We start from the raw sequence: 25,804 nt of genomic DNA on the forward strand, positions 1-25,804 counted from the left end.
ACTGCAGATGGTGATTGCAGCCATGAAATTAAAAGACGCTTACTCCTTGGAAGGAAAGTTATGACCAACCTAGATAGTATATTCAAAAGCAGAGACATTACTTTGCCAACAAAGGTCTGTCTAGTCAAGGCCATGGTTTTTCCAGTAGTCATGTATGGATGTGAGAGTTGGACTGTGAAGAAAGCTGAGTGCCGAAGAATTGATGCTTTTGAACTGTGGTGTTGGAGAAGACTCTTGAGAGTTCCTTGGACTGCAAGGAGATCTAACCAGTCCATTCTAACGGAGATCAGTCCTGGGTGTTCTTTGGAAGGAATGATGCTGAAGCTGAAACTCCAGTACTTTGGGCACCTCATGAGAAGAGTTGACTCATTGGAAAAGAGTCTGATGCTTGGAGGGACTGAGGGCAGGAGGAGAAGGGGATGACAGAGGATGAGATGGCTGGATGGCATCACTGACTCGATGGACCTGAGTGTGAGTGAACTCCGGGAATTGGTGATGGACAGGGAGGCCTGGTGTGCTGCAGTCCATGGGATGGCCAAGAGTTGGACATGACTGAGCGACTGAACTGACTGAACTGACTGTTGGGAAATAGTTTGGCATAAGGTTAAATGCATTCCTGGTTTTATACCTCAGTTTATCTACTCAGTACACAGCTTGGAAAAACTCACAGGTGTATCAATAGACACATGAGGAATGTTCACAGCAGCATTATCTGTAGTAGCAGAAGGAAAATTGGGTGCGCTTTTCACTGTTAATTTCCTGGTTTTACTAGTGTACTATGGCTATGTAAGATGTTATCGTGAATCTGAAAGTATTTCACATTTTAAACTGGACACATTTTACTGAAAATGATTTTAAAATTAGACCATAGAGTGGAATACAAAATCACAGTGAAAATGAAAGGACTTCTGTGATACCTATCACAGACGAATTGTAGGAACATAATGTAAGAAAAATGCAAGTCATAGGAGAAAACATGTCATTTGATACCTTAGAAAAAGTTCAAAAGATGCAAATGAAAGAAAATATTCCTGAAGGGCACATCAAAATGTGATAAAACTAAAAGAAAAGCCAGCTGGGGTTCTGTATTTCTGCGTAGGGGAAGGAGGAAGAGACCGGAATGCAGTGGAGGGAAACAACAGAGGCCTCAAAACATTGTGATGCTTGATTGCTTCAGCTGGGTGGAGGCACACCTAATGACTGCCTCCTGAGAAATCTGCATGCAGGTCAAGAAGCAACAGTTAGAACTGGACATGGAACAACAGACTGGTTCCAAATTGGGAAAGGAGTACATCAAGGCTGTATGTTTTGCCAGGCTGGATGAAGCACAAGCTGGAATCAAGATGGCCAGGAGAAATATCAATAACCTCAGATATGCAGATGACACCACCCTTATGGCAGAAAGTGAAGAAGAACTAAAGAGCCTCTTGATCAAAGTGAAAAAGGAGAGTGAAAAAGTTGGCTTAAAGCTCAACATTCAGAAAGCTAAGATCATGGCATCCAGTCCCATCACTTCATAGCAAATAGATGGGGAAACAAGGGAAACAGTGAGCGACTTTATTTTTGGGGACTCCAAAATCACTGCAGATGGTGACTGCAGCCATGAAGTTAAAAGACACTTGCTCCTTGGAAGAAAAGCTATGACCAACCTAGATAGCATATTAAAAAGCAGAGACATTACTTTGCCAACAAACGTCCGCCTAATCAAAGCTATGGTTTTTCCAGTAGTCATGTATGGATGTGAGAGTTGTACTGTGAAGAAAGCTGAGCACCAAAGATTGATGCTTTTGAACTGTGGTGTTGGAGAAGACTCTTGAGAGTCCCTTGGACAGCAAGGAGATCCAACCAGTCCATCCTAAAGGAGATCAGTCCCAAATATTCATTGGAAGGACTGATGCTGAAGCTGAAACTCCAATCTTTTGGCCACCTGATGTGAAGAACTGACCCATTGGGAAAGACCCTGATGCTGTTAAAGATTGAAGTTGGGAGGAGAAGGGCACAACAGAGGATAAGATGGTTGGATGGCATCACCGACTGGATGGACATGAGTTTGATTAAGCTCTGGAAGTTGGTGATGGACAGGAAAGCCTGTCATGCTGCAGTCCATGGGGTCGCAGAGTCGGACACAACTGAGAGACTGAACTGAACTGAACTGAGTGACAGGTTTTCTTCTTTCTTTTTTTACATTTTATATATTTATGGTTGTGCTGGGTCTTTGTTGCTGCTGCGTGTGGACTTTCTCTAGTTGTGGAGTTACGGGCTACTCTCTAGTTGCGTTACACAGGCTCCTCATTGTGGTACCTTCCCTTGTTGCAGAGCACAGGCTCTGTACACAGAGTTCTTCGGTAGTTGCGGCACATGAGCTTAGCTGTTCTGCGCCATGTGGAATCTTCCCTGACCAGGGATTGAACCCATGCCCCCTGCATTGGCAGGCACATTCTTACCCCATGTACCACCAGGAAAGTCTGACAGGTTTTCTTTACAACTTAGATATACATTGTCAGCCTCAACAGGAAGCTTAACATAATTTTAAAAAATGGAACACAAGGATGCCATGTGGAAGAAACTTGTTTCAGTGAGATTGCCAAATTGAGTGTAACAGCAGCCACACTTCATTTTTTTTCTTTCTTTCTTTCTTTTTTTTTTTTGCCACCTGGAAAAAGCCTGTCTGCTCCAGGGCAGGCTAAGGACAAGACTCCAAATAAGGAGTCCCACAGCACAACGACCACGTTCTGTGAGCAACGCCACTGTCTCTTCCCGCTACCTGAGCCAGCCCACGTCACTGTGTGTGAAGTAGCTGGAGTTAGGGTTCTGTCACTTAAACTGGAAGAATTCTGACAGAGCCCCACGGTGCATCCTGGCCCACGGTCAGCCTGCTGGGGCTGGTAAGCAACTGAGCTGACGCAGAGGCTTAGAGTGCCCAGAGGGGCCTGCATTCCCTGCTCCTTCCTCTACTGACACTCTGACTTGTGTATGGACTGGATGGTCAGGGAAGGATGGACTTGTCCAGGCTTAAGTGAAAGGGGGTATTTTTTCTGCCACACTTTGTCTTGCCATAGATGATCTCCTCAGGAAACAATGAGAAAGTATGGGAAGGTATGGTAAGAGAGATGTTAGGAGAAGGTGTGGGTGGAAGGAAGGGTGCCCCGTTGGCTGCCCCTCCTACGGACTGTGGCTTGGGAGGCTCATCTCCTTCTAGAGCTTCCTTCAACTCCATCTGGATGCAGTCTCCTGAGAGACCAAAACCCCAGAAGTGGGGTGGGAGTTTGAAAATGACCCTGAGCCTGACGCCAGGCACCATAGAGGAGATACCTCAGGGCCTGTATCCCAGACTGTATGCTCTATAGTCTACGGGGCTCCAAACCAAAGGCCATTCTGAGGAGTAGAACAGTTGTTCTTTGCTTCCCCCAGTGGGAAAAGAATGTATGTTTTATTTTTTAAATTTATTTTTATTTAAAATTTTTATTGAATGAAAGATTCTTTAAGTTCTATAGTGCCTTACAACTTTTAGAAGTTTCAAACAGAAGATTTCATATAATGCCATAACAACCCTTTTTTCTAGTACCCCTATATTGTCCCTTTCCCTTCCCTTCCCTTTCCACTGGTAATCACAGTTTGTTCTCTATATCTGTGAATCTGCTTTTTTGTTTTATTCATTAGTTTGTTCTAGTTCTTAGACGCTACATATCAGTAACATGGTTCAGTATTTATCCTTGTTTGCCTGATGTATTTCACTTAGCACAATGACCTCCAAGTTCATCCAAGTTGTTGCAAATGGCAAAATTTCATTCTTTTTATGGCTGAGTATTATTCCATTTTATATATACACAACATCTTCTTTATCCATTCATCTGTTGATGGACACTTAGGTTGCTTACGTACCTTGGCAATTGTAATAAATGCTGCTATGAACATTGGGGTGCATGTATCTTTTCGAATTAGCTTTTCTTTTTTTCTTGGATATATACCCAGGAGTCGAACTGCTGTGTCATATAGCAGTTCTACTTTTAGTTTTTTGATGAACCTCCATACTGTTTTCCACAGTAGCTGCACGACTTTACATGCACAGCAAAAATGTACAAGGGCTCCCTTTTCTCCACATCTTTGTCAAGATTTGTTATTTGTGGGGTTTTTTTTTTTTGATGATGATAGCCATTCTGACAGGTGTTAAGTAATATATCATTATGGTTTTGATTTGCATTTTCCTGATGCTTAGTGGTTGAGCATCTTTTCATAAGCCTGTTGGCCATCTGCATTTCCTCTTTGGAAAAATGTTTATTCAGTTCTTCTGCTTATTTTAAAATCAGGTTGTTTGGGTTTTTTTTTTTAATATATTGAGTTGTATGAGCTGTTTAAATATGTTGAATATTAACCTGTTATCAGTCATATCATTTGCAAATGTCTCCTCCTATTCAGTAGGTTGCTCTTTCATTTTGTCAATGGTTTCCTTTGCTGTGTGAAAGCTTTTACATTTAACTATGTCCTGTTTGTTTGTGTTTGCTTTCGCTTTAGGAAATGGATTGAAAAAATATTGCTATGATTCATGTCCAAGAGTGTTCTGCCTATGTTTTTCTCAAGGAGTTTTATAGTATCCAGTCTTACATTTAGGTCTTTAATCCACTTTGAGTCTCTTTTTGTATATGGTATTAGAAAATGTTCTAACTTCATTCTTTTACACATAGCTGGTTAGTATTCCCAGTGCCACTTACTGAAGAGAACAAGACCATGTGCACTCTCAGCACTTTTACTCAGCAAAGTTTTGGAAGACCTAACCACAACAATCAGGGGAAAAAAAGAAATAAAAGGAGTCCAAATTGGAAAGAAAGAAAGAAGTAAAACTGTTACTGTTTGCAAATGACATGGTACCATTCATAGAAAATCCTAAAGATGCCACCAGGAGACTACTAGAGCACATCCATAAATTTGGTTAAGTTTCAGGATACAAAATTAATATATGGGAAACTATTACATTTCTATACATTAACCATGAACTATCAGAAAGAGAAATTAGGGAAACAATCCCATTTACCATCACATCAGAAGTAATAAAATACCTATAAATAAGCTTACCTAAGAAGTTTAAAGACCTGTACTCATAAAACTAAAAGATACTGATTAAAGAAATTGGAGATGACATATAGATGGAAAGATATACCATGTTCTCAGATTAGAAAAATTAATATTGTTCAAATGACCATACTATCCAAGGCAATCTACAGATTCAATGCAATTCTTATCAAAATGCCAAAGGCATTTTTTTTTTTTTACGGAACTAGAACAAATAATTTCAAAATTTGTATGAAAACACAAAAGACCCTGAATAGTCAAAACAATCTTGAGAAAGAACTGGAGGAATCATGCTCCCTGAGTTCAGACTATATTACAAAGCTACAGTAATCAAAACAGCATGCCACTGGCACAAAATCAGACACATAGACCAATGGAATAGAATATAGAACCCCAAAATAAACCCACACACTTACAGTCAATTACTCTATGACAAAGTAGGGGGAAATATACAATGGAGAAAACACGATCTCTTCAATAAGTGGAACAGTTGTACTGACTTGGGGTCTAGATATTCATTCAAACATTCAACAATCATTTCCTAAGCTCAAAGTCAAGTCTTTGGGATTCAGCAGTGGAGACTCAACTGCTGATTTCATGGAACTCATCCTACAGTTTTTAATAAGCAATGAGAGAAAGATTCTAAGTAAATAAACCAGGGAGCCAGACAGGAAGACATTCCAAGCCAGCTATGTAAGTCAAAAAGAGAGCAACAAATGTCCCCTAGAAAACTCCAGAGATGAAGGTTGCTTCTCACCTTTCTCTCTGAATGAAACACACACACACACACAACTTGTTCCCTAACATCTGGGGTATAATCCCAAATGAACATTCATTGAACAGCCCTAAAAGAACAGACCACGTGGCAGCAGCACAGCAGAAGCAGTTTGGTGAAACCTCAATTACCCAGAATGCTAGGACCAGATTGGGAGAGCTTCTAACGCCTGGCACCTGCTCCTTGTTCTCACCCACTCACAAATTATCTGTGTGCCTTAACAGGTCGGGTGAATGCAGAGGCAAATGGGAGGTCTCCCTCCTGTCCTCTGGGAGCTCATTGTCCAGATACACCTAATTGCCAATGCAGGAGTGGTGTTGTCAGCCCATAGATCCCAGGGTCCAGGGATCCAGGATTCCATCCTGGAGATGGAAGAGCTGACATTCAGGGCCTCGTTCCTCTTCTCTCCCACAGGGCATTGGGTTTAAGATAAAGTGATGCTTAGGGGCGGTTGAAGTAGGGTGCTCCTTTTATCGGTGCTCCTCTCCAGTTGGGCATGTCTGCGGGTGGGTGGCGTGGGGGGGGGGGGCGGGGACACCGTATGACTCTACAGAGGCGCCCAAGAGGAGGGATCTGGGGAGAAGAGGGGAGGGAGGGCCAGACACACGCTCCAGATGACAGTAGAGCCGGTCTGCGCCCACACGGTCCACCACACCCTGGCTCACCGACCCCCCGCCCCGACTTCTTTCCTTTTCACCCTCTCGGATGGCTGCGCTGAGTGTGTATCAGTGTCGCAGGGGGAGAAAGAAGGGGTAACATCTAGGTTTAAAGACCAGAAACAAATATCCCTTGACAATTTCACGTCATTTTCTGCATTCAAAAGAGAGGTGGAGTGGGGAAGACAGACGCAGTGGGGCAATGAGAGAGGGTCCGATTCGGTAGCCTCTTCAAGGCACGCTGGGTACGGCCTTCCGCCGAGTGCGGCTCCGGTGGTGGACTGACTCCCTCAGCCCCGCAGCGCCGCGGGCCCCGCATGACATCAGAGGCTAGGGAGCGCGCAGAGCGCAGGCGCGGGCGGAGAACCTAGGCGGGAGGGGGCCGACTGGTGCGGCTCGGGAGAGCGCTCCTCCGCCCCGCGCGCCTGAGCCCCGCTCCGCCGGATCCTCGCAGTCCGCGCCGCGCCTCGGGCGTCCAGAGCGCGCCGCATCAAGCGCCGCCTGCGGCCGCCCAGCCCCATCCTTCCTCCTCCTCCTCCTTATCTTTCTCCTCCTCCTCCGCCACCGGACACGCAGCCGCAGGCCGGGGCCGGGACGCAGCTGGGGAGTCAGGGACGCGCGCAGCCAGCCCTTCCCCCTCCGGCTCCCGCACCGCCGGCCGCCTCCCCTCGCCCTCCTCCTCTCCCCTCCCTGCTCCTTCGCTTCTCCTCCTCCTCCTCTCCCAGCCCCAGCTGCCAGCACCATGTCCGCAGGGGGAGATTTTGGGAACCCACTGAGAAAATTCAAGTTGGTCTTCCTGGGGGAGCAGAGCGGTAAGTACCCCGCTTATTCCCCGGGTTTGGAGTCGAGCCCACCCCCGCCGCCAAATCATCCACCCCACTGGGACCCCGACCTCGGCTCGAAAAGGCCCCTCGGTGCCGGGGTAGAGGAGAGGTTTGGGGATGGGGCGGTCGTGGCCGGCTCGGAGGGGCCAGCAGGGGAGGCTCCAAGGGTAAGGGCCGACGAGGCGCTGGGGCCAGAGGTGGGGGTGAGGGTGGGATCTGGGGTGGGGGCTCGGGGTGCGGTGCAGGTGCGGCGCGGCGGGGAGACCGGAGGGCGGCGGCTCGCTCGGCGGCGCCGGCCGCGGGCGTGAAGGCTCCGGGCTCGCTGGCTCGCTCGCACTGCGGCACCGGCTGCGGGCGACCGCGCAGGTGGCGGGGCGCCGATGAGGGTCGCAGGGAGGGCGAGTGCACCTCTTTAGAGAACGAGACGGCACTGGCGTCTGGCCGCTCCCCAAACCGCGGCACCGGAGGGGCTCCCTGGGGCCCCTGACGGGAACCGTAATTGCGGACACGTCCAGGCCCTGGGGCAGACGGCCGCGGGGGAGAAGACCAACATCTGTCTCTTCTGAGAAGAGCCAGGTGCAGATCGTGGGGGCACAGGGCGCCTACCTCCCCTGACTTATGTCCGACTGGGCACAGAACGTTCTAGACCCGCTGCCCTTCGCTGCTGTGTTTTAGCCGCTTTGAGGCTCAGGGGTCTGAGCGATGACAACAGGGGTTCCCAGTGCAGGGCAGATTTGGGGGATGGTACCGTGGCGCCTTGCACCAAGAGCCGCGAAGCCCGGCGCTGGGCAGAGAAAGGACCAGGCGACACGCCCTGCCTGGCTTCCCAGCACCCCTCCCAAGAGCGTTCTCGGCGGATTCTTCCAACCCCCACCTCCCAGCTCACCGCCCTTCTTGGGGGAGGGGAGGCCACCGTGGCAGCGGGCCAGGGGCCAGGGAGACGGGGAGACAAACGGCTTTCCTGCTGTCTGGTAGCTCCCCTGGGGAAAGCATCTCTGAAAGCCAGGTTAGTGCTGAGAAGGGAAGACCAGACTGAAGAGCTTGGAGCCTCTGACACTTGTAGGAAGGAGCGGTTCTCAGAGCATCCCTGCAGAGGCCTCTCACCTGAGGCTGCGGGGAGACAGGCTGGACCTTGACCTGCTCTGGGAGAAGGCTGTCTCTGGAGGCAAGACCACCAGCTGTAGCTCTACAAACCAGTCCAGTTCACCTGGTTTAGTGCCTGTCTGTACAAGGGGCCGCAACACACACAACCTTGGGAGGACCTGGTGAGCTCCAGGAGCTGCTGTGATGTGTGTGTACATATTGGTTGTGGAGGTCACATGACAGTCGCCTGCCTGCCGCTGCTCATTACCTGGGATGGAGGGATGGCTCAGAGAAGGGTGTCAGAAGGTGGCCAAGCTCTGACATGGGTTTTAGGGCCAAGCTGGGCATTTCTGAACAAGACAACTCAGCCAGCCAGCCCTGTGTCCTGGACTCTTGAGTTTCTGATCTTAGTAGATTCCAGTTTCACAAAACTAACTTTTTCTTGTGCCTAAAAGGATTTGGGAGTAGAGGGGTTGGTTTTCACATTACAGTGCTAATCTTACCAGTGCTAGAGCCCTGGGAGTTGAATTCTTAGCTGTGTTCCCTTGAGGAGATTTCAAAGCCTCTCTGAGCCTTAGTTTCTGTCTCTGTAAGATGGTTGCCTGAGGGTTGTTCTCTTACCCCTTCATGTTTCCTCAGTGTCTCTCAAAGGGCTGGACCCAGAGAGGCTGTCAATAAACACGTTTTTATTCCAAGTCTGAACATGCTTCAGTGAAGGGCCAGGGGTTTGATAAAGAGAATGCATCTGGTGTGTTTGAGTGAAAACTCTGGGCTCCCTCAGAACCTCTGATGGGCTGAGGCCCCTGATGAGCTCTGCAAACCCTTTTTGCACCTAAAATCACAGAAACAAGAGCTGAGGGCCTCAGAGAGCGAGCCCCCACCTCTTCAGCATGTTTATAAGGGAAGTTCAAACCCCAGGATGGGGTGTGGACCCAGAGGTCTATTGTGAGTTGTTAACACTTCTGGGACTGGAACTCATGTCTCCTGTTCCCAGTCACTAACGTGCCATTGGGAAATGAGGTGACCTTGAATTGGGAAAGACAAGAATTGGGAATCTTTACTTCTTAGGAGGTGGTAGTTACCAAACTCTACACTGGCCAGGATTGTGGCTGGGTTGGGTTACCTGGTGGGAATGCCAGGCTAGTCGTTTGGGATCATGGTTTCTGGGCCCTTTGAACGTGGTCATTAGGGGAAAAGGCACTGCCGTTAGCCACACTGGTTCTTTCTGGCAGGGATCTCTAAGGCCCTGAAGACTCCTCCCACTTTGTTATATCATTAGTGGGTTATTTACCTTCAATTTTACAGAGCTTTGGGGTCCCGGAGTTATGCAGGGGACATGTGCATCCCTGAGCCTGGCGAAACAGACTTCCATCTCGCCTGCACGCACTTTTATACATGTTGGTCCTTCATGCCCTCATCCTCCACAGCCTGTGTAGTGGGGGGAGCCGCTGAAGTCTGACCATCACCTCCACCTTGGGTCTCCCTCCCTGTGTGACGTTGGAGGTCCCTCCCCTTCTGTACATGGGGAACTCAGGTCTGCTGAGCACAGCAGAGACTTCTAGAACAGCAGTGGGCTGGCCTGTATAAGCTGAGCCTCCTGGAAGCGGGCCAGGGGAAGGAAGTGGAGGGCTATGGCCTTCTCTTGTTTCCTGTACCTGGCATAATGGTGGCATCTCTCTAGGCCAGTGGGCAAGGACAGCTGGGTCCCAGAGAGGAGTACCCACCCTGGAGCCTAGTGATGAGGAGGGTGCCCTGAACCAGATAATACCAGGGGCATAGGGCCTTCAGAGATATACTGGGGACCAGGTTTGGTTGGGACACCTTGAGGAGCCACTCTAGAGAGAATACCTCTAGTCTATAAGAGAGCACCCCCTCCAGGCGCAGAATGATTGCTTGCCCTGGATTGTGGAATACAGGGCTGGCCACTGTCAGCTTGGCAGGGGAAGGGATTGTGCAGAGAGTATTGTAGACCCAGGATGAAGGGTTTCCTTGCAGTAGGGAGGCTGAACAATCCTCTTGGGGCTCAGATGGCTCTCTGAGCCTGCTGGCCTTGCTCTCATGCCACTGGCAGTGGTTGGGGAGAGGGGGTGATGCACACTAGTCCTGATTTGGGCACTTGGTGGCATCCAGAGAAGGGAGGCATGAGCAGATATCTGAGGAAGGCGCTCACCTCAGGGACACAGCCCTGCTTCTGAGTTCTGCTGGAGTTCTAAGGGGTCTCCGGCTTCACTCAGAGCGTCTGCAAGTGTGTGTGGCCTGGAGGAGGAAGTGTGCTGTGTCTGCTGCACGCTGGCCTCTGCTAATCTCCCTTCCCCGAGACTCCTCCAGCCAGAGCAGGAAGACGGGTGGACCCAAGTTTGGTCTACTTCCCCAGGCTGAGGCCAGCAGGCCAGCTGCCCCCTCTGACTGGGTGCCCCCCATTCCCCCTGGCAGTGGTGCTGCTGGAGGTGCCATCCACACACTGGACGCAGTGTGAGTGGTGTCCCTGGACTCGTGCCGCACAGTGACCCTGCGGACCCTGCAGGCAGCGTTGTTGTTTAGTCATTTGCTCAGCCATCCCTCTCTCCCTCCCCCACCCACATCTCCCTTCCTCCTCCCAGCATCCATTTATTCATTCCGTCAGATCTTTGAGTGGATCCCTGCCTCATGGAGCTTATAGTCCACTGGGGAGTGCAGATGTCTGCGGGTATAATTCCAGTAAAGGTCTGCGAGAGCCGTGACGAGGGAGGAACAGCTGCTGTGGAAGCGCATAGCGGGGTGTCCTGCCCACCTTCAGGGGTCAGGTGACCACGGTGCTTTCTAAAGGCTTCAGAGGAGAAGAGGAGGAGATGCTTCTACAGGCAGCATGCTGGGCTGAGCGCAGGGAGTAGGTCTCACAAGGGGCGCATCCTCTCTGGGAAGCTTTGTTCATTCCTCTCTCCACTTTGTAGAATAAGTGTGTGGGGTGGGGAGCAGGATGCTGAAGGTGACCCTCAGGCTTGCTACTGCGGAGAAGGAAGGAGCTGTCCATCCACTTTCATCCCAGTCCTCACTGCTGGCTCCTTCCCTGCCCATGGCCGGGCCCACCCTGGACCCCTGCCTTCCCACCATGCACACTGCCACAGCCACCCCGGAAGCCTGCCACTGGCCTGGTGACTGTGCCTAACCCCAGAGGTTTGCTCCTCCCAGACCCGCTGGCCCTGCTGTGCCCAGTCTAGCTGGGCACTTGCCATGGCAGAGCTTTGCTTTTTCTGAACATTTTAAAAAACAATCATATGCTGCCCCGGACCTCTGTTGTGTTGATTATTTAGGATTTTTTAAATGTTTACTAACTTTTTTGAGGTACAAAAACCCTACCTGAATTTTAAGCCCCTTAAGAGCAAATTTCAGCACCTAAGATCTAGTCACCTTTCCCACCTGTCCAACTGCAGGAGGTTTGTACTTATTAAATATCTCATTTGAAAATGATGAGAGATCTTTGCTGTGTGGGATTTGCCGATGGCCCATCAGTACATTGAAAGTGAAAGGAGTCAAGGCGGCTTTGAAATAAGGTTCTTCCTCCTGACACCTGCCACTTTGTCAAGCCAGAGGATTTTTATCCACAGCACTTGAGTCTTCGTAGAGGATTGGCTCATTTCATCCTTGGTTGTGCTCAACTCACCCTTCATCTTATAGAACCTGAATTTCTTAGGGCACCCCCGTCCCTACTACCATTTCTGAAGAACTGTGAGAGAGCAGCAAGGCCCCCAGAGATGGGGCGGAAGGGACACCTCTGGCTTTCTGTGAGATCCAGTTTGAGTCACCAGGAGACTCAGTTTCTTGGTCCTGCTTTTTCTCTTCCCAAGTTTTCTCCCTGCCTTAGTGGCTGGGTAAGAGAGGGAACCTTGGATATTGGATACAGATCCAGAACCTTTGCTTTATTTGATTAAACAACTGGGTATATGAGGTCAGACACACACAGACAGACACCAAGACAAGAGTTAACCTGTACTCAGCATAAGAAACAGAGCTTCCCGTGTAGCTCAGTGGGTAAAGAATCTGCCAGCCATCCTGGAGACCTGGGTTCTTTTCCTGGGTCAGGAAGATTCCCTAGAGAAGGAAATGGCAACCCACTCCAATATTCTTGTCTAGAGAATCCCATGGACAGAGGAGCCTGGCAGGCTACAGTCCATAGTGTTACAAGAGTCAGATACAACTTAGTGTATGCTTTCTTCTTCTTTCTGGCATAAGATAAAAATGATATCCTCAGTGCTGATGATAAATCTCAAGAACCAGCCAGAAGAGAAACAAGAAACTGTGAGATCTGGTTTTGATGGTGCAGGTATAACAATAATTACATGGTCTGATTATCATTATCATTTGTAGCCTCCAAATTGTAATGAATACCATTAAAATATAACAACCTCATTGTCCTTTTGTTACTTATTACATCCCTAAAATTAGCCCATGAATAGTTATCCTTATAGGTGTTATCTTGGCATTGCAAGTCCACCCAGGGCAGACCTGAGGGTGGTACCATCCGTGTCCCATCCAGGCTGCATAGTGTCCCTGTCTTCCCCACCGTGTCTTCCACTGTTGCGGAATGAATGAGCCATTGAATGTGCTGTCTGGTCTCAGTGTAAATAATTTAGAGAAACAAGATGGACAGCCGCGTTGCAGAAGGTGATGAAAGGTTAGGTCGAACTGCAGAATTCATAAACGTCGGGAGTGGACTGCTGTATTGGGTGTTTCTTCTGTACTGCTGTCTGTGTGTCTGTCATCATTTTCTATTTCTCACTACAGAGAAGATGGCGGAGGTTGCCAGGGAGAAGTACCCCATGCACCCTGAGATGGCCAGCTTTTGTTAGATCCTGAAAGACAGGCTGCCAGGAAATCAGGCCGTAGGCAGGGCTAGGCACTTAAGCCCTGAGGGGACTGTTGAGGATGAGAAAGCCAGTTTCTGCTTCCTGGAACAGGGCAGGGAAGAATGAAGGTTCCTAATGCCTGAGGACTCCTAAGAGAGCTTCTAATACCAAACTTGATATTTCCAATTCCCTTTATTATTTCGGTAACTTTGGCCCTGAACTAAGTGAGATCATTTTGAAAAGTAAATTTTCACTACCATGATACATTATTATTTTGGTAAAATGATTTATTTTTAATAGAAAGGCATATTTATTTTGGTCTCTTGGTAACAAGGCTGGTGGGAGCCCAGGTGGCTCAACCACACGTCCTGGACCAGGTAGCAGTCGTTCCTAGGGGGTGACATAATCAAAGGACAGGCCCGGGTGCAGGAGAAAGCAGATTATTCCTCACTCCTGAGGGCAGGATGGAGCCTTTAAAGTAAAGGCTGCCTCCATAAAATGCTCGAAAAGCATGGCAGCCGGGAGCCCCAGCAGGAGCTGGGTGCAGTGGGCAGGTGAAGAAGGGGACTTCCTTTGGTGGGTTCTGTGCTGCAGACCTCAGCTTTCCTCCAGGGCCTGGGCAGCTGGGGTAGGGCTTCTTGCCTTCACGGGTTTCCCTGGAGCAAGAGGTTTCCAATATTGGGGGTCACAGACTGACTCAGTTTCCCCTGTGGCTGGAGAGGAGGTGAGGTCAGGTCACAGAGACTGATTTGGCTGGGAGCTGGGACTTTCTCCCAAGGGTGGTGGGGAACTGGCAGAGGATCCTCAGCTGGGGGGTGGCCTGGTCAGCTTACTGGGGAAGGATCCATTATTCTAGAGGCGTGGAGAGGAAGGGAAGGTGGTGTCCAGACCCAGCCAGCCCTTCCTGACAAAATGGAGTTGACCCTCCTGGGTTCCTGTGCCCTCCCCCAGTTAACCCAAGTGGCATTTGGGAAAACCCAGTGTGCTCAAGGCTCCACACAGGGAGCCATAGACATGGGATTCATCCTGTTTGGCAGAGGCTCTGAGAGAGCTGGTCACGCCCAGCGACTCCCTGCTTATGTGGCAGGTTGGAAATCCAAACCTGGGTCGCCATGAGAAACCGTGAGCTGTTGGGCCTTGTGCCTCAAAGGCAGGCCCAGGCTTGAGGGGGGCGGGGAGACAGAAGAACACTGAGGTTGTGTGGAAACGGGGTCCACAGTAAGTGCCTCCCGGGCAATCACGTGCCAGGCTCTTTGCTGAGGCAGAGCTGGCAAACAGCATGGCCGGTGTGGGGTGCGGGGGTGGGGGTGGCCTTTAACTCCCCGGACTGGTAGCAATGCTGAGGCCCTGAGCGGGAGGAGGGCTCTCGGAAGGAAGCAGGGTCTCCTCGAGGGAGTCCGATGGAGCTGGGATTGCATAGCAGGCCCTCTGTTCTCATACAGTGTGAGCTGCTTATCTGGGATGGTTTAAAGGGAGCTGATAGGGATGGTGTCACTAAAGTCCTCTAAGTCAGCCTTACTGCCATGGAGGAAGAATATTCCCCAAGTTCTAGCTGAGAACTAATTACACAGGAGGGAAGAACCAGTCACTCTGAGAAGCTGGTTCCCTCCAGCTCTGGGGGTAACCCTTCCTTTGGCTTCCTCCTCCCTCATAGGCCTGGAGATATCAGGGCCCTGGAGACCCTGATTCTGTCCGGTGCCTGCCATCAGCTGGCCATGTGGTTGGATTAGCCCTAGCCCATCTCTGGCGTTCGCGATATCCCCCTGGAGGCTAGCAGATCTGGTGATCATGGGCCAGTGGAGCTCTAACTGGTTTTTTATTCAGCACCAGTTTAGAGTAGGATGCCAAGCCAGTAACACTCCCAGCCTGGACACAGCACAGGATAGAGGGGCTGCAAGGATGAAGGCACGGGATCAGGGCCTCTGCCAGCTGTCTCCTGTGCAGCTGCCCTGGGCTCCAGGGCAGGGTCCACTCCAGTCCGCCACCTCTTCTCTTGGCTGGCATTCTAGGCCCACCCACCTGGGTCCAGCCCTCCCTGCTGTGCCCTCAGGCTGCTGTGGTTCATCCCTGCTGATGATGTGTTTGGCTCAGGTTGCCAGGCAACAGGGATGGAGCTGTCTTGCCCTTCCTGCCGGGAGGCATTTATTCCATACAGAGGACCCATGATGAGGACAGTCTCAGGTACGCCTACTCCAGGACACTTCCTTCTGCAGGCAGGTGGGCAAGTGGTAAGCAGGGATGGCTGGGAAAGGCCCAGAGCCAAAGGGGGGTATGCAGTGTCCACCACAGACCAGTCAGGCTTCTTGACCCAGTCCTGGCTCCCACTCCAGCCCCATCACCAGCGCTGTCCTTTCAAGCCCTGGGCTTCCACCCCGGCCTGGCCCTTACTGTCTGGGTGTTGGGATGGAACAGGACCCCCATGCTCATTTCCCTCCCCAAGACAGTAGAGTCTTCATGACTTTCATGATGTACTGATTGCATCAATACATGACAATGCTGAGTGCTCCAGAGGAGGTCATTTTGTTAATGAATAGTAATGGTGATCTCCCCTTGCAGATGTGTGAGGGGGAGAGAAGTAAGGGTTCAAGGCTTGGAGAGTCACTCATAGACTCTCTTTGTGTAGTGAGCTGCAGGGCACGCATCCCTGATCTGTAAGGTAGAGCTGCCCATCCCATTTTATAGAGGGGGGAAGTGAGGCTCTGAGAGGCGGAGGCACTTACGCAGTGTGCAGGGCCTACAAGCTACTACCGCCAAGCTTGGAAGGACCCCAAGGGCCCTGAAAACCCCAAGGTAGTGTTTTTCCTGCTTCCCAGCCTGGCAGGGAGCCAGGCAAACTCACCCTGAACCCCCTGGCCCCACAGTTGCTCACAGGCTAAGTACCTCAACTTCACTGCTACTGTCCTTCGCTAAGGACATGGCCCGGGGACTGCAGGCCAGAGGTTCTGCCCTGTGAGTAGAATAGTGCTTGACCCAAGGTAAGTGGGTCGTAAGCCTCAGCCAGTGTTGATGGGAATATTAAGTACACAAGCAAACCTGTGGGTGTGGTCTGCTGGGGAGTCAGGGAAGGCTTCCTGGAAGAGGTGGTATACAGTGAGCAAGAATTCACTGGCAGGTGAGGGGAGGCATCATGAACCTCCTGGCTCATCATGAGAGGGCCCAGCTCTGCCAAGGCCAAGGCCTGTGATGGGCATGGGTCTTCCAGGGAATTGGGTGTGCTTCACGTGGCTGGGCTCTGGTGTGGTCGGGGGAATGTGGTGGGAGGAGTTCTACCTGGGGAAGCAGGGTCAGGCCACATGCCAGGGTCTGAGCCTTCCCCACAGGTAGCCAGAACACACTGGGGGGCTTCAACCAAGGAAGGGTGTGTCTATAGGTTGAAAGACAAAGATATGATCTGGTTGCAAGCAGGTGTCCTGAACCAGGCCACTGGGAACATTCAGAGGATGAAATTTGGAGAAGGGCTTGTGACAGGTGTCAACTTGAGCTTTCTTCCAGGCCTCACGTTCAGCTCTGCTAGGGATGTATATTTTCTTCATTGTTTCTCTGTTGAGTGAGGACTCGGAAACAATGAAGGCATGGGGAGGAGGGGGTTTTGTCCTCTGCAAGAGCACACTGTCCTCAGATGTACCCAAACTGGCTGCCTTAAGCTCCTCAGTCCTTTGGCCCCTACTTCCCCTGGGTGCCCCTGGACTGCTGGCTGCCCTTCCAGGCTCTTCCCATCCTGCTCAGGGCAGGATTCACCACCTGGTGAGAAGCTGCTGCTGGGTGTGTGCGTGCCCCGGCCCTCCTGTAGCCTCCTGTTACTGCCTCCCTTGCTGGGCTTTCCATCCAGCAGACACCTGACTCCCTCTTTTGCTTTCTTCCGTGGATTCCCCTTGTTCTTCTCTGTGGCTTCCAGCTCTCCAGCAAGCCCAGGGATCTCTGAGGACTGGAGGGAGGCCTATGTGGAGAAGAGCCTCCTTCCCCACCTGGGAAACAGAAACCCCGTCTTGAGTGGGCTGCACAAAAAGCAAAGCTGGGAGCCAGGGAGCCAGCATGGAAGAAAGTCCTGCCGTCCTGACCCCAGCCCCCACCCACAGGCCAGGTCATGGTCTCATAGTCTGTTCTCAAGGCCTGAAATGCCACCCTCCAAAGCCCTGTTAACCTCGGCTCCCTGCCCCTCTTGTCTTCTGGCCCTGGAGGTTATTGAGCCCCACCTGGGTATTCCTTTGTCAGTGTAGCTGGTGTCAGGAGAATATCCTAATTGGGAATCATCAGTGATCACTGCCAGAGAAGGCAGTGGCACCCCACTCCAGTACTCTTTTGCCTGGAAAATCCCATGGACGGAGGAGCCTGGTGGGCTTCAGTTCATTGGGTCGCTAAGAGTCGGACACGACTGAATGACTTCACTTTCACTTTTCACTTTCATGCATTGGAGAAGGAAATGACAACCCACTCCACTGTTCTTGCCTGGAGAATCCCACGGACGGGGGAGCCTGGTGGGCTGCCGTCTATGGAGTTGCACAGAGTCAGACACGACTGAAGCGACTTAGCAGCAGCAGCAGCAGTGGTCACTGCACGTTTCAGTGGGCAGGGCCACATTCACCATCTGTGAGGTCAGCATGAATAGGGAGACCTGTGCCCTCAACTGGTGCTCACCAGTGGTGTCACCTCTGCCCAGGTTGCTGGCCCAGAAAAAACCAACCTGGAAGTTGGCAGCAAGCAGCTCAGCTCAGCTTTGACCTGTGCAAAACCCTACTCCATACCTCCTTTGCCCTCCTCCCCGGGGTAAAGGTGGGACCAGGAGACACATCCCTGGCTTGGGACTGCAGAACTGCAAGTGTGACCTCCACACAGGGGACGGGTCCCTCTGGGGGAGGGGGCAATGGAGAGAGAGGCAGAGAAAATGTTCTGTGCTGACCACATTGGTGAGTGGGGAATAGACATCACACAGACGGAGAGAATCAAGTGAAGCATTCAGAACACGCGTTTCTTGTGTATTTCCCCATCCAGTGAGTGGGGGGAGACAGGGGAGGAAAATGGGAGCATCAGGGGTGCCAGAAAGAGAAGACCATGGAGGCACTGAGGGAGGCCCCCCACCAGACACAGACGCCAGAGTGCCACCATCACGGGGCTTCTGGCCACCTCACGCTGCAGCCTTGGGGAAGCTCGGCTGGTGTAGGCTCTAGGCAGTGGTGCTGTCCACCCCGATGTCCTGACCAAGGAGAATTAAAGGATCCTGTGGAGACACTGATTCCTGTTGGGCACAGGAATGATGGGACTAATTCTGTATTCAGGTGGAGGATGAGGTGAGAGGTCGGGACCTGCTGCTGTGAGGAGGCTGATGACCCCTCACCAGGCAGAGCAGGAGTGGAGAGAAGGGCTCTCACTTGTCCCGGGGGATGAGGGAGGCATTTGTCAGCTCACTGCACCAGTGCTGCGACTCCAGGCTTCCTTGAACATACTGGTGCCTCCACAAATCTCTTCCCCACTAGGCCACCGCGGTTCCCAGTCTGGGTGGCTGCAAGTGGGGTCAAGCCTTGGATCCAGGAGATTGTTTGGTTCTGTTCTTCTTTGTGTTAAGAGCATTTCTGAGAAGGGTTTCTTTTTGGGGAAATAAAAAAGCCACTCGCAGATCAGCCACTTATTTTGGGATATTAACAGATCCTACTTGCAGCACCAGCATCCGGAAATTCTCCCCTGATTTGATTCTAATCCATCACTCCCCCACATCCAACCGGAACACTGCAGGCTGCTGCCCACATCAGAGTGTGACATGCAGGTCTGGGAAGGTGTCCAGCTAGCCCACCCACCCTGTTGTCTCCCACCTGCGTCAGAAGAGGGCAGAACTCCGGAGGCTGGGCCAGAACAACTCGGCTCCTTCCTCTGTTGTGCAGCTAAGGGTCATCTAAACCAGAGATCTAGCCCAGACAGCAGTGTCTGCTCGTCTGTCCACCTCAGCTGGAGGGCTGGCAGTGCTGTGGGAAATGTGTGGTGAGGTAGTCACAGCCTCTAACAGAGAGACCTGTGAGGTTCTGTTGCAGGTGCCCAGCCACTGACACCACTGCAGGAGAGAAGGCGGAGGCTAAGTCAAGAGGAGAGGGGGCATCTTTTAGGAATGTGAGATGGTTTGGCAGATAAGGATCTAAGGTGACCCTAAATGAGTCACCCTTGTGTAGTCCCTTTAATCAGATGGAACCCAACACTTGCTTCTAGCCAATATAGTATGGCAGGGATGATAGCTGTCACTCCCATGATTGTAGCTCTGAAAGACTCCTCTGCTGGCCTTGAAGGAGTGAGCTTCTGTGTGGGGAGAGGGTAGTGAGGGGTCATACAGCAAGGAACTGTGGGTGTTTCTTCTAGAGGAAAAGCAGACCCTGGCCAGAGCTCCCTAAAAAATGGAGACTCAGTCCTCCAGCCACGAGGAACTGAATTCTGTCAACCACCACAGATGGGAGTCTTGAAGAGGACCCGAGCTCCAGAAGCAAATGTAGCCCAGTCAATACTGTGATGGTAACCTTGTGAGACTCCAACCAGAGGGTCCGGGAAAGCCAGGCCCAGACTCCTGCCCCAGGAGAGAGTGATATAATAAATATATATTGTTTTGATCCACTTCATGGGTTTGTTACACAGCAACACATAACTAGTACAGATGGGGTAAAAATGTTTCCAGGGAGGACACACCACAGAGATGCTCTCCTTTTGCAGACAAGGAGTTGGAGCTTCCAGGAGGGGCTGTGACCTGCCCCTGGCTAAGCAGCTGGCTGGAGCCCCCCACAGCAGGCATTGGGGTAGCCCGAGATGTGGACCCTGGTTCTTGCTCTGCTACTGCTCTTCCTTCGTGCAACGTTGACCCTCCTGCTCCCTGGGTCTCTGATTTTTCCTTTGTTGTGTGAAGGGCTGGATCGGGTGATCTCTAGGTGCCTTCTTGCCATGATTTGGTGTTCTGAGGCCACTCTGATCTGTCATCCTTCTGGAAGCCAGGCTTCAGGGCCTCACTGCAGTTGAATCTCTGCTGCTCCTCCCTTGTGTTTCTCCCGGGGCTTCAAGAGGCAGCACCTTCCTGACCTGGGCACACTTCGGTAAGCCTGATGGGCTCAGACAAACCTCCGAGGTGGAGTTCTGGGCTGTGCACCAGGAGAGTTACTATCTGACTGTGACCCTTGTGCTATGCGATCCTGGGCAAATGGCCCCTCTTCTCTGACCTCACATCTCCTCAGCTCGGTGAGAGGCTCAGTCAAGTATAATTCCAAGGTTCTCGATGGCTCCCACTCTTCTGTGGTGCTGCTTTGGAGCTTGTGGGATGGAGACAGGTGAGGCAGGCTACGTTTTTTTCTGGTACCCAGGCATCCAAGTCCAGGAGGAGACCTGGATAGCCACCCAGTTCCTTGTTTCCCAAGCCTGGCCCTGTAAGCACCCCAGTGCCTGGCCTGCAGTCATTTCTGGTCCACGGGGCTAGAGACAGAATCTTCCTTGCCTGCTGAGTGTTACTGTGCTCATTGTCAGGCCTAGGGACACAGAGATACAGAATGCATCTTCCACCCCAGAAACATTGGTCCTTGTCTCTAAATTTCACGTGCAGGTCCATCCCTACTCCCTGGGTGAAGCCTGAGCAGGTGCCCTTGAGCCCATCCTGAAGGAAGGAGGGATCTTCTTTCTGTTGATTGAGTGGGGAGGTCTCCATGTCCACTCTTTCCTCACCAGCCCCCTGAATGTGCAGTGGCCTGCGATTTTGCCTGTTTCTTCTGTGGCAAAGCAGCAAGATGCTCAGGGTGAGCAGACTGTGTGAGGGTGTCCAGGGACAGGGAGGGGTGTTGGGCCCACAAAGTGCTGGGAGCAGCCCCTGTGCAAGGGGAAGCCTTGGAGTCAGCACTCCTGATCAGCCAGCCCAGGGTTCCTCAGAAGGATGCCCTGTCTCCAGCAGCCTGTGACCTTGAGGCCACCTTCTACCTGCCCAAGGGAGCTTGGTCTCATGACCAGGCCTCCATGCATGGACACTGTGGGTCCATTGTCACAAGGCCTCTCTGACTGGACCTCAGCTGATAATCTGGGAAACAAAAGCCATGGCTCTCTGCACTCTATCTACCCACTCTGTCACTATCCCGCTCTCCTCTCCCTAGAATGGGGCTTTTAACAGCAATGCCACCAACAGTTTGCCTGAGGGAGAAAAATGTAAATGTGAGTATGTACATATATTACTTTGCAAACCTCCGTGCTGTGGCCAAGTGTTCTTCTCAGTTAAATAAACTAGCAAGTTGCATTAACATGAGCCTTGTCAGCAGATCAGCTGGCGGTGGGAATTCAGTGTGTCCTTCTTCCTGCTCTCAAATGTGCATATCCTCACTGTGGGTGAATTCTCCATAGCACCCATGCAGCTCTCAGACATGTGACACGATGGCCAGTGCAGGGTTTGTGTGGAGTTGGGCTGAGCCTCAAGCTGATTGGAATGGAGCACATTCTGCCCACCCAGGGTCTGGCTGTCCAGGGAAGCCAGGCCAGGGGGTAACTGTGTGTGCTGTGGGCAGGGCTCCTATCCTAGCTGGGGATGGAGGGTAGCTAACAGGCAAAGCTCGCTGGTGCTGGTGCTTTGGGGACATGGAGGGGAGATTCAGCACCTTTTAAAGCTGACAAGAGTGTTTGAGATGGTTCTCTGAGGCAGAGGGTCCAGACAGTGGGTGGGCTGATCACTGTGTGGTCAGATCTCAAGTAGTTTTTAAGAAATCCTGATGATTTCTCAGTTTCGCAGCTAAGACATCAGGAGGACTAGAGAGTTTCTTCACACACCAGGGCTTCTGGTACCTGCTGGGTTGAGTGTGTGTGTGTGTGTGTGTGTGTGTGTGTGTGTGTGTGTGTGTGTATGTGTATTGCATGCATCTTGGTGAGCATGTGCCTGTGTGGTTCTGCCGGGTTCTGCCCACCAAGCTGGCCTGTCGAGGCTTGCTCCCTCTCCAGTCTGTGGTTAGAAGGGCTCACAGCAATTCCCACCCAGCGAGGTCCTGGTTCTCTGTGAAGACTGTTGATGCCAAGTACAGTTATATTCTAGTTCCTTAGGAAATTTTCATGTTGACCAGAATGTTTAATCAGAACAAGCCATTTCCTGAATGTGTTCAGAATCTGAGAGACTTGGATATAGTGTTATGCACTATATGTATATGTGTGCATACTTTTAAAAAAATCATCTTGTTAATTTTTTTCCTTTAACTTTTTATTAAAATTTTATTTAAAATTATGCCAAAATAAGTTTAGGCTTGTAGAAAGTTGTAGGAATATTATGAAGACTTTCCATGTGCCTTTTACCCAGAATGATAACTTTTTACTCGTCTCATGGTATTCATGGCACTTCTGTGAGGTAGGCATTTCTTCCCCCATTGGACAGATAAGGACTCTGAGCCTCAGAGAAGATAGTGACTAACTCAAGACTACACAGTGGCAGAGCCAGGGTTAAAATCTAGGACTGTCAATGGGTGTACTAACCTTGTGTGGTGTGTGAATGTGTTGCTGTCCTGCTTCCCCTGTCCCCAGAACTTCCTTTCTTGTGTTGTAGGTCTGCTAGCTAGAAATAGTCTTGGTACCTGACTTTTTTTATTTCACTTCGGTTTTTGAAAGATCTTTGCTGGGTATAGAATTCTGTGATGACAGTATTTTTCTTCCAGTCCTTCAAATGTATCGCTTCATTTTCTTCTTGTTTGCATGGCTTCTGACAAGGTAACAAAGATTTTTCTTCTGTGTTCTCTTAGGTCTGTGATCCAATAACTTTCTTATTTTTGTTTAAACAGTCAGGTGTCTCTTAAAGATATTTAACTGATATGAAAGACATTTTACATGTTTAGCCATGTAGTGACCATTCCCTGTGTTCACCATTCCTTTATGTGGATCCGCATTTCTATTTGGTGTCATTTCACCTTTTCCTGGAAGACCACCTGTAACATTCCTTGTTATGAGAGTCTTCTGGTGATTAATTTGATCAGCTTTTGAATATTTGAAAAAGTTTTTTATTTCATTCTTGTTTTTGAAAGATGTTAGCTTGTATATATCTTAAAGTTACAGAATTCTAGATTAATACATGTTTCTTTCAGCACTTTACAGGTATTGCTCCATTGTCTTCTTGCTTGCATTGTTTCTGAGGAAAAGTTCCTGTCTTCCTTATATTTGTTTCTCTGTATATAATGTGTTATTTTTCCCTGGCTCTTCTTATGATTTTCTCTGTATCACTGATTTGGTACAGTTTGATTATGATGTAACTTTGTTTGGTTTCTTTTATGTTTCCTTTGCTTGGGGGTTGTTGAACTTTTTGGATCTATGGGTTTATATTTTCTGTCAAATTCAGAGATTTGCAGTAAAACTTTCTTCAAATCTTTCAAGGACTCCAGTTACATGTATGTTAGTCTACTTGATGTCATCCCATAGCTCACTGATACTCCAATAATTTATTTCTTTTCTTTTTAACTCTGAATTTTATTTTAGATATTAATATGTCTTCAAGTTCATTAATCTTTTCTTCTGTAGTTAATCTGGGATTAATCTGATGGGGAAACAGTGGAAACAGTGTCAGACTTTATTTTTTGGGGCTCCAAAATCACTGCAGATGGTGACTGCAGCCATGAAATTAAAAGACGCTTACTCCTTGGGAGAAAAGTTATGACCAACCTAGATAGCATATTGAAAAGCAGAGACATTACTTTGCCAACAAAGGTCCGTCTAGTCAAGGCTAGGGTTTTTCCAGTGGTCATGTATGGATGTCAGAGTTGGACTGTGAAAAAAGCTGAATACTGAAGAATTGATGCTTTTGAACTGTGGTGTGGGAGAAGACTCCTGAGAGTCCCTTGAACTGCAAAGAGATCCAACCAGTCCATTCTAAAGGACTGTATGTTCTTTGGAAAGAATGATGCTAAAGCTGAAACTCCAGTAATTTGGCCACCTCATGCGAAGAGTTGACTCATTGGAAAAGACTCTGATGCTGGGAGAGATTGGGGGCAGGAGGAGAAGGGGACAACAGAGGATGAGATGGCTGGATGGCATCACCGACTCGATGGACGTGAATTTGAGTGAACTCCGGGAGTTGGTGATGGACAGGAAGGCCTGGCGTGTGGCGATTTTGGCGTTGCAAAGAGTCAGACATGACTGAACGACTGAACTGAACCGAATCCAATCTAACATATTTTTCATCTCCCACATTATAGTTTTTAGGAGGATGAGTTGTGTCTTTTTAAATATCTCTGTTTAACTTTTTAAAAGAGTACTTATTTGGCTGTGTTGGGTCTTAGTTGCAGCATGTGGGGTGTTCAGTGTATCACGGGACCTTTCACTGAGGTGCACAGGCTCTCTAGTTGTGGCATGTGAGCTTAATTGCCCTGTGGCATGTGAGACCTTAGTTCCCCTACCAAGGATCAAACCTGTGTCCTGCATTGCAAGGTGGATCTTAACCACTGGACCACAAGGGAAATCTCTGTTTAACTTTTTGAACATATGAAATGCAGTCATAATAATTGTTTTTTTTATATAATTGTTTGCTAATTCTAACATTTGTGTCAGTTTCAATTGATTTTTTCCCTCCTTATTAAGGATCTATTGCTTCTTTTCATGCCTAGTAATTTTTTATTGGATGCTAGACATTGTGAATCTTGTCATGTTGTGTATTGTACAGTTTTTGTATTTCTATAGATATTCCTAGGATTTGTTAGCTGGGACTGGTGGTGCTCAGTCTGCAGCTAATTATCTCCTACTGTTGAGGCACAGCCCTTCTGAGTTCTTGCCCCAATGTCCCATGAATGAGGAATCTTTTCACTCTGGCTGGTAGGAGCAGGCACTATCCCAGGTCTATGTGGATGCCAGGCAGTGTTTCCTTTTTAACCCATTTGGATGGTTCTTTCCCAAGTCTTGAGCAGTATTTTTTTTTTTTGGTACATCTTTAATGAGCAATCCTTAGCCAAAGACTTAAGGGAGTCACTTTGCAGAACTCTGGTGTTCCCTCTCCCTCTCTGTACCTCCTTTTTCTCTTGTGAACTTTAGCTGCCTTGTTTTCTCTGGACTCTTAGCTCTGTCTCCCTACTGTCTGTCCCATGGCCTGAAATTTTCTCAAAGCAACAATCTGAAGCAATTAGGGAGTTCACCTCATTTGTTTCATATCCCTCAGGGTTTATTGACCTTCATTGCCTGATGTACTGTCTTGTCTTATTATGTTTTGTCTGTATTTTGGTTGTTTCCAGTGGGAAGACAAATCTGATCCTTATTACATGATGTTGACTGGAAGGTAACATCCTTTGGTCTTTGGCTTTTCATTTAATCATTTATTTGTAGGGGACACCAGTCTAGGCCTATGAGTGAGAACATTGGTTTGGGCAGTGGTGTTGTCTGGTCTGATTAGCATCCTTGATTTTCATCTGCAGTGTTTTACAATTAATTATATAAACATGTAAGTTTGCTGCATGATTTCTGTACTCCAGAGTCTTTGCAAGAACTTTCTGCTGTTCAACTCTTACTGAAAACTCATTATTAAAAGCTAGTTTGGTTGTATCTTATGAATACTGTGAATTGTACAGTTGGTCATGTTAACTTTTTTTTGCTTGACTTTTTTGACTGTCAGGAGTCTTGGGCAATATC

At 49.5% G+C, this 25,804-nt stretch overlaps 1 protein-coding gene across 1 annotated transcript in view; it reads left to right on the forward strand.

Annotated features, from left to right (window-relative positions):
• The first annotated feature begins 7,094 nt into the window (after positions 1-7,094).
• The window catches only part of RAB6B (RAB6B, member RAS oncogene family), a 59,252-nt gene continuing 40,542 nt past the window's right edge, over positions 7,095-25,804 (forward strand). The window contains exon 1 of the mRNA XM_010858283.1: positions 7,095-7,310. Within this exon, the coding sequence (XP_010856585.1) occupies positions 7,241-7,310 (70 nt within the window). The 5' untranslated portion in view covers positions 7,095-7,240. The remainder of the gene's footprint in view (positions 7,311-25,804) is intronic.

This window comes from Bison bison, unplaced genomic scaffold (assembly GCF_000754665.1).
Source record: "Bison bison bison isolate TAMUID 2011002044 unplaced genomic scaffold, Bison_UMD1.0 scf7180017864384, whole genome shotgun sequence".
NCBI lineage: Eukaryota > Metazoa > Chordata > Mammalia > Artiodactyla > Bovidae > Bison > Bison bison.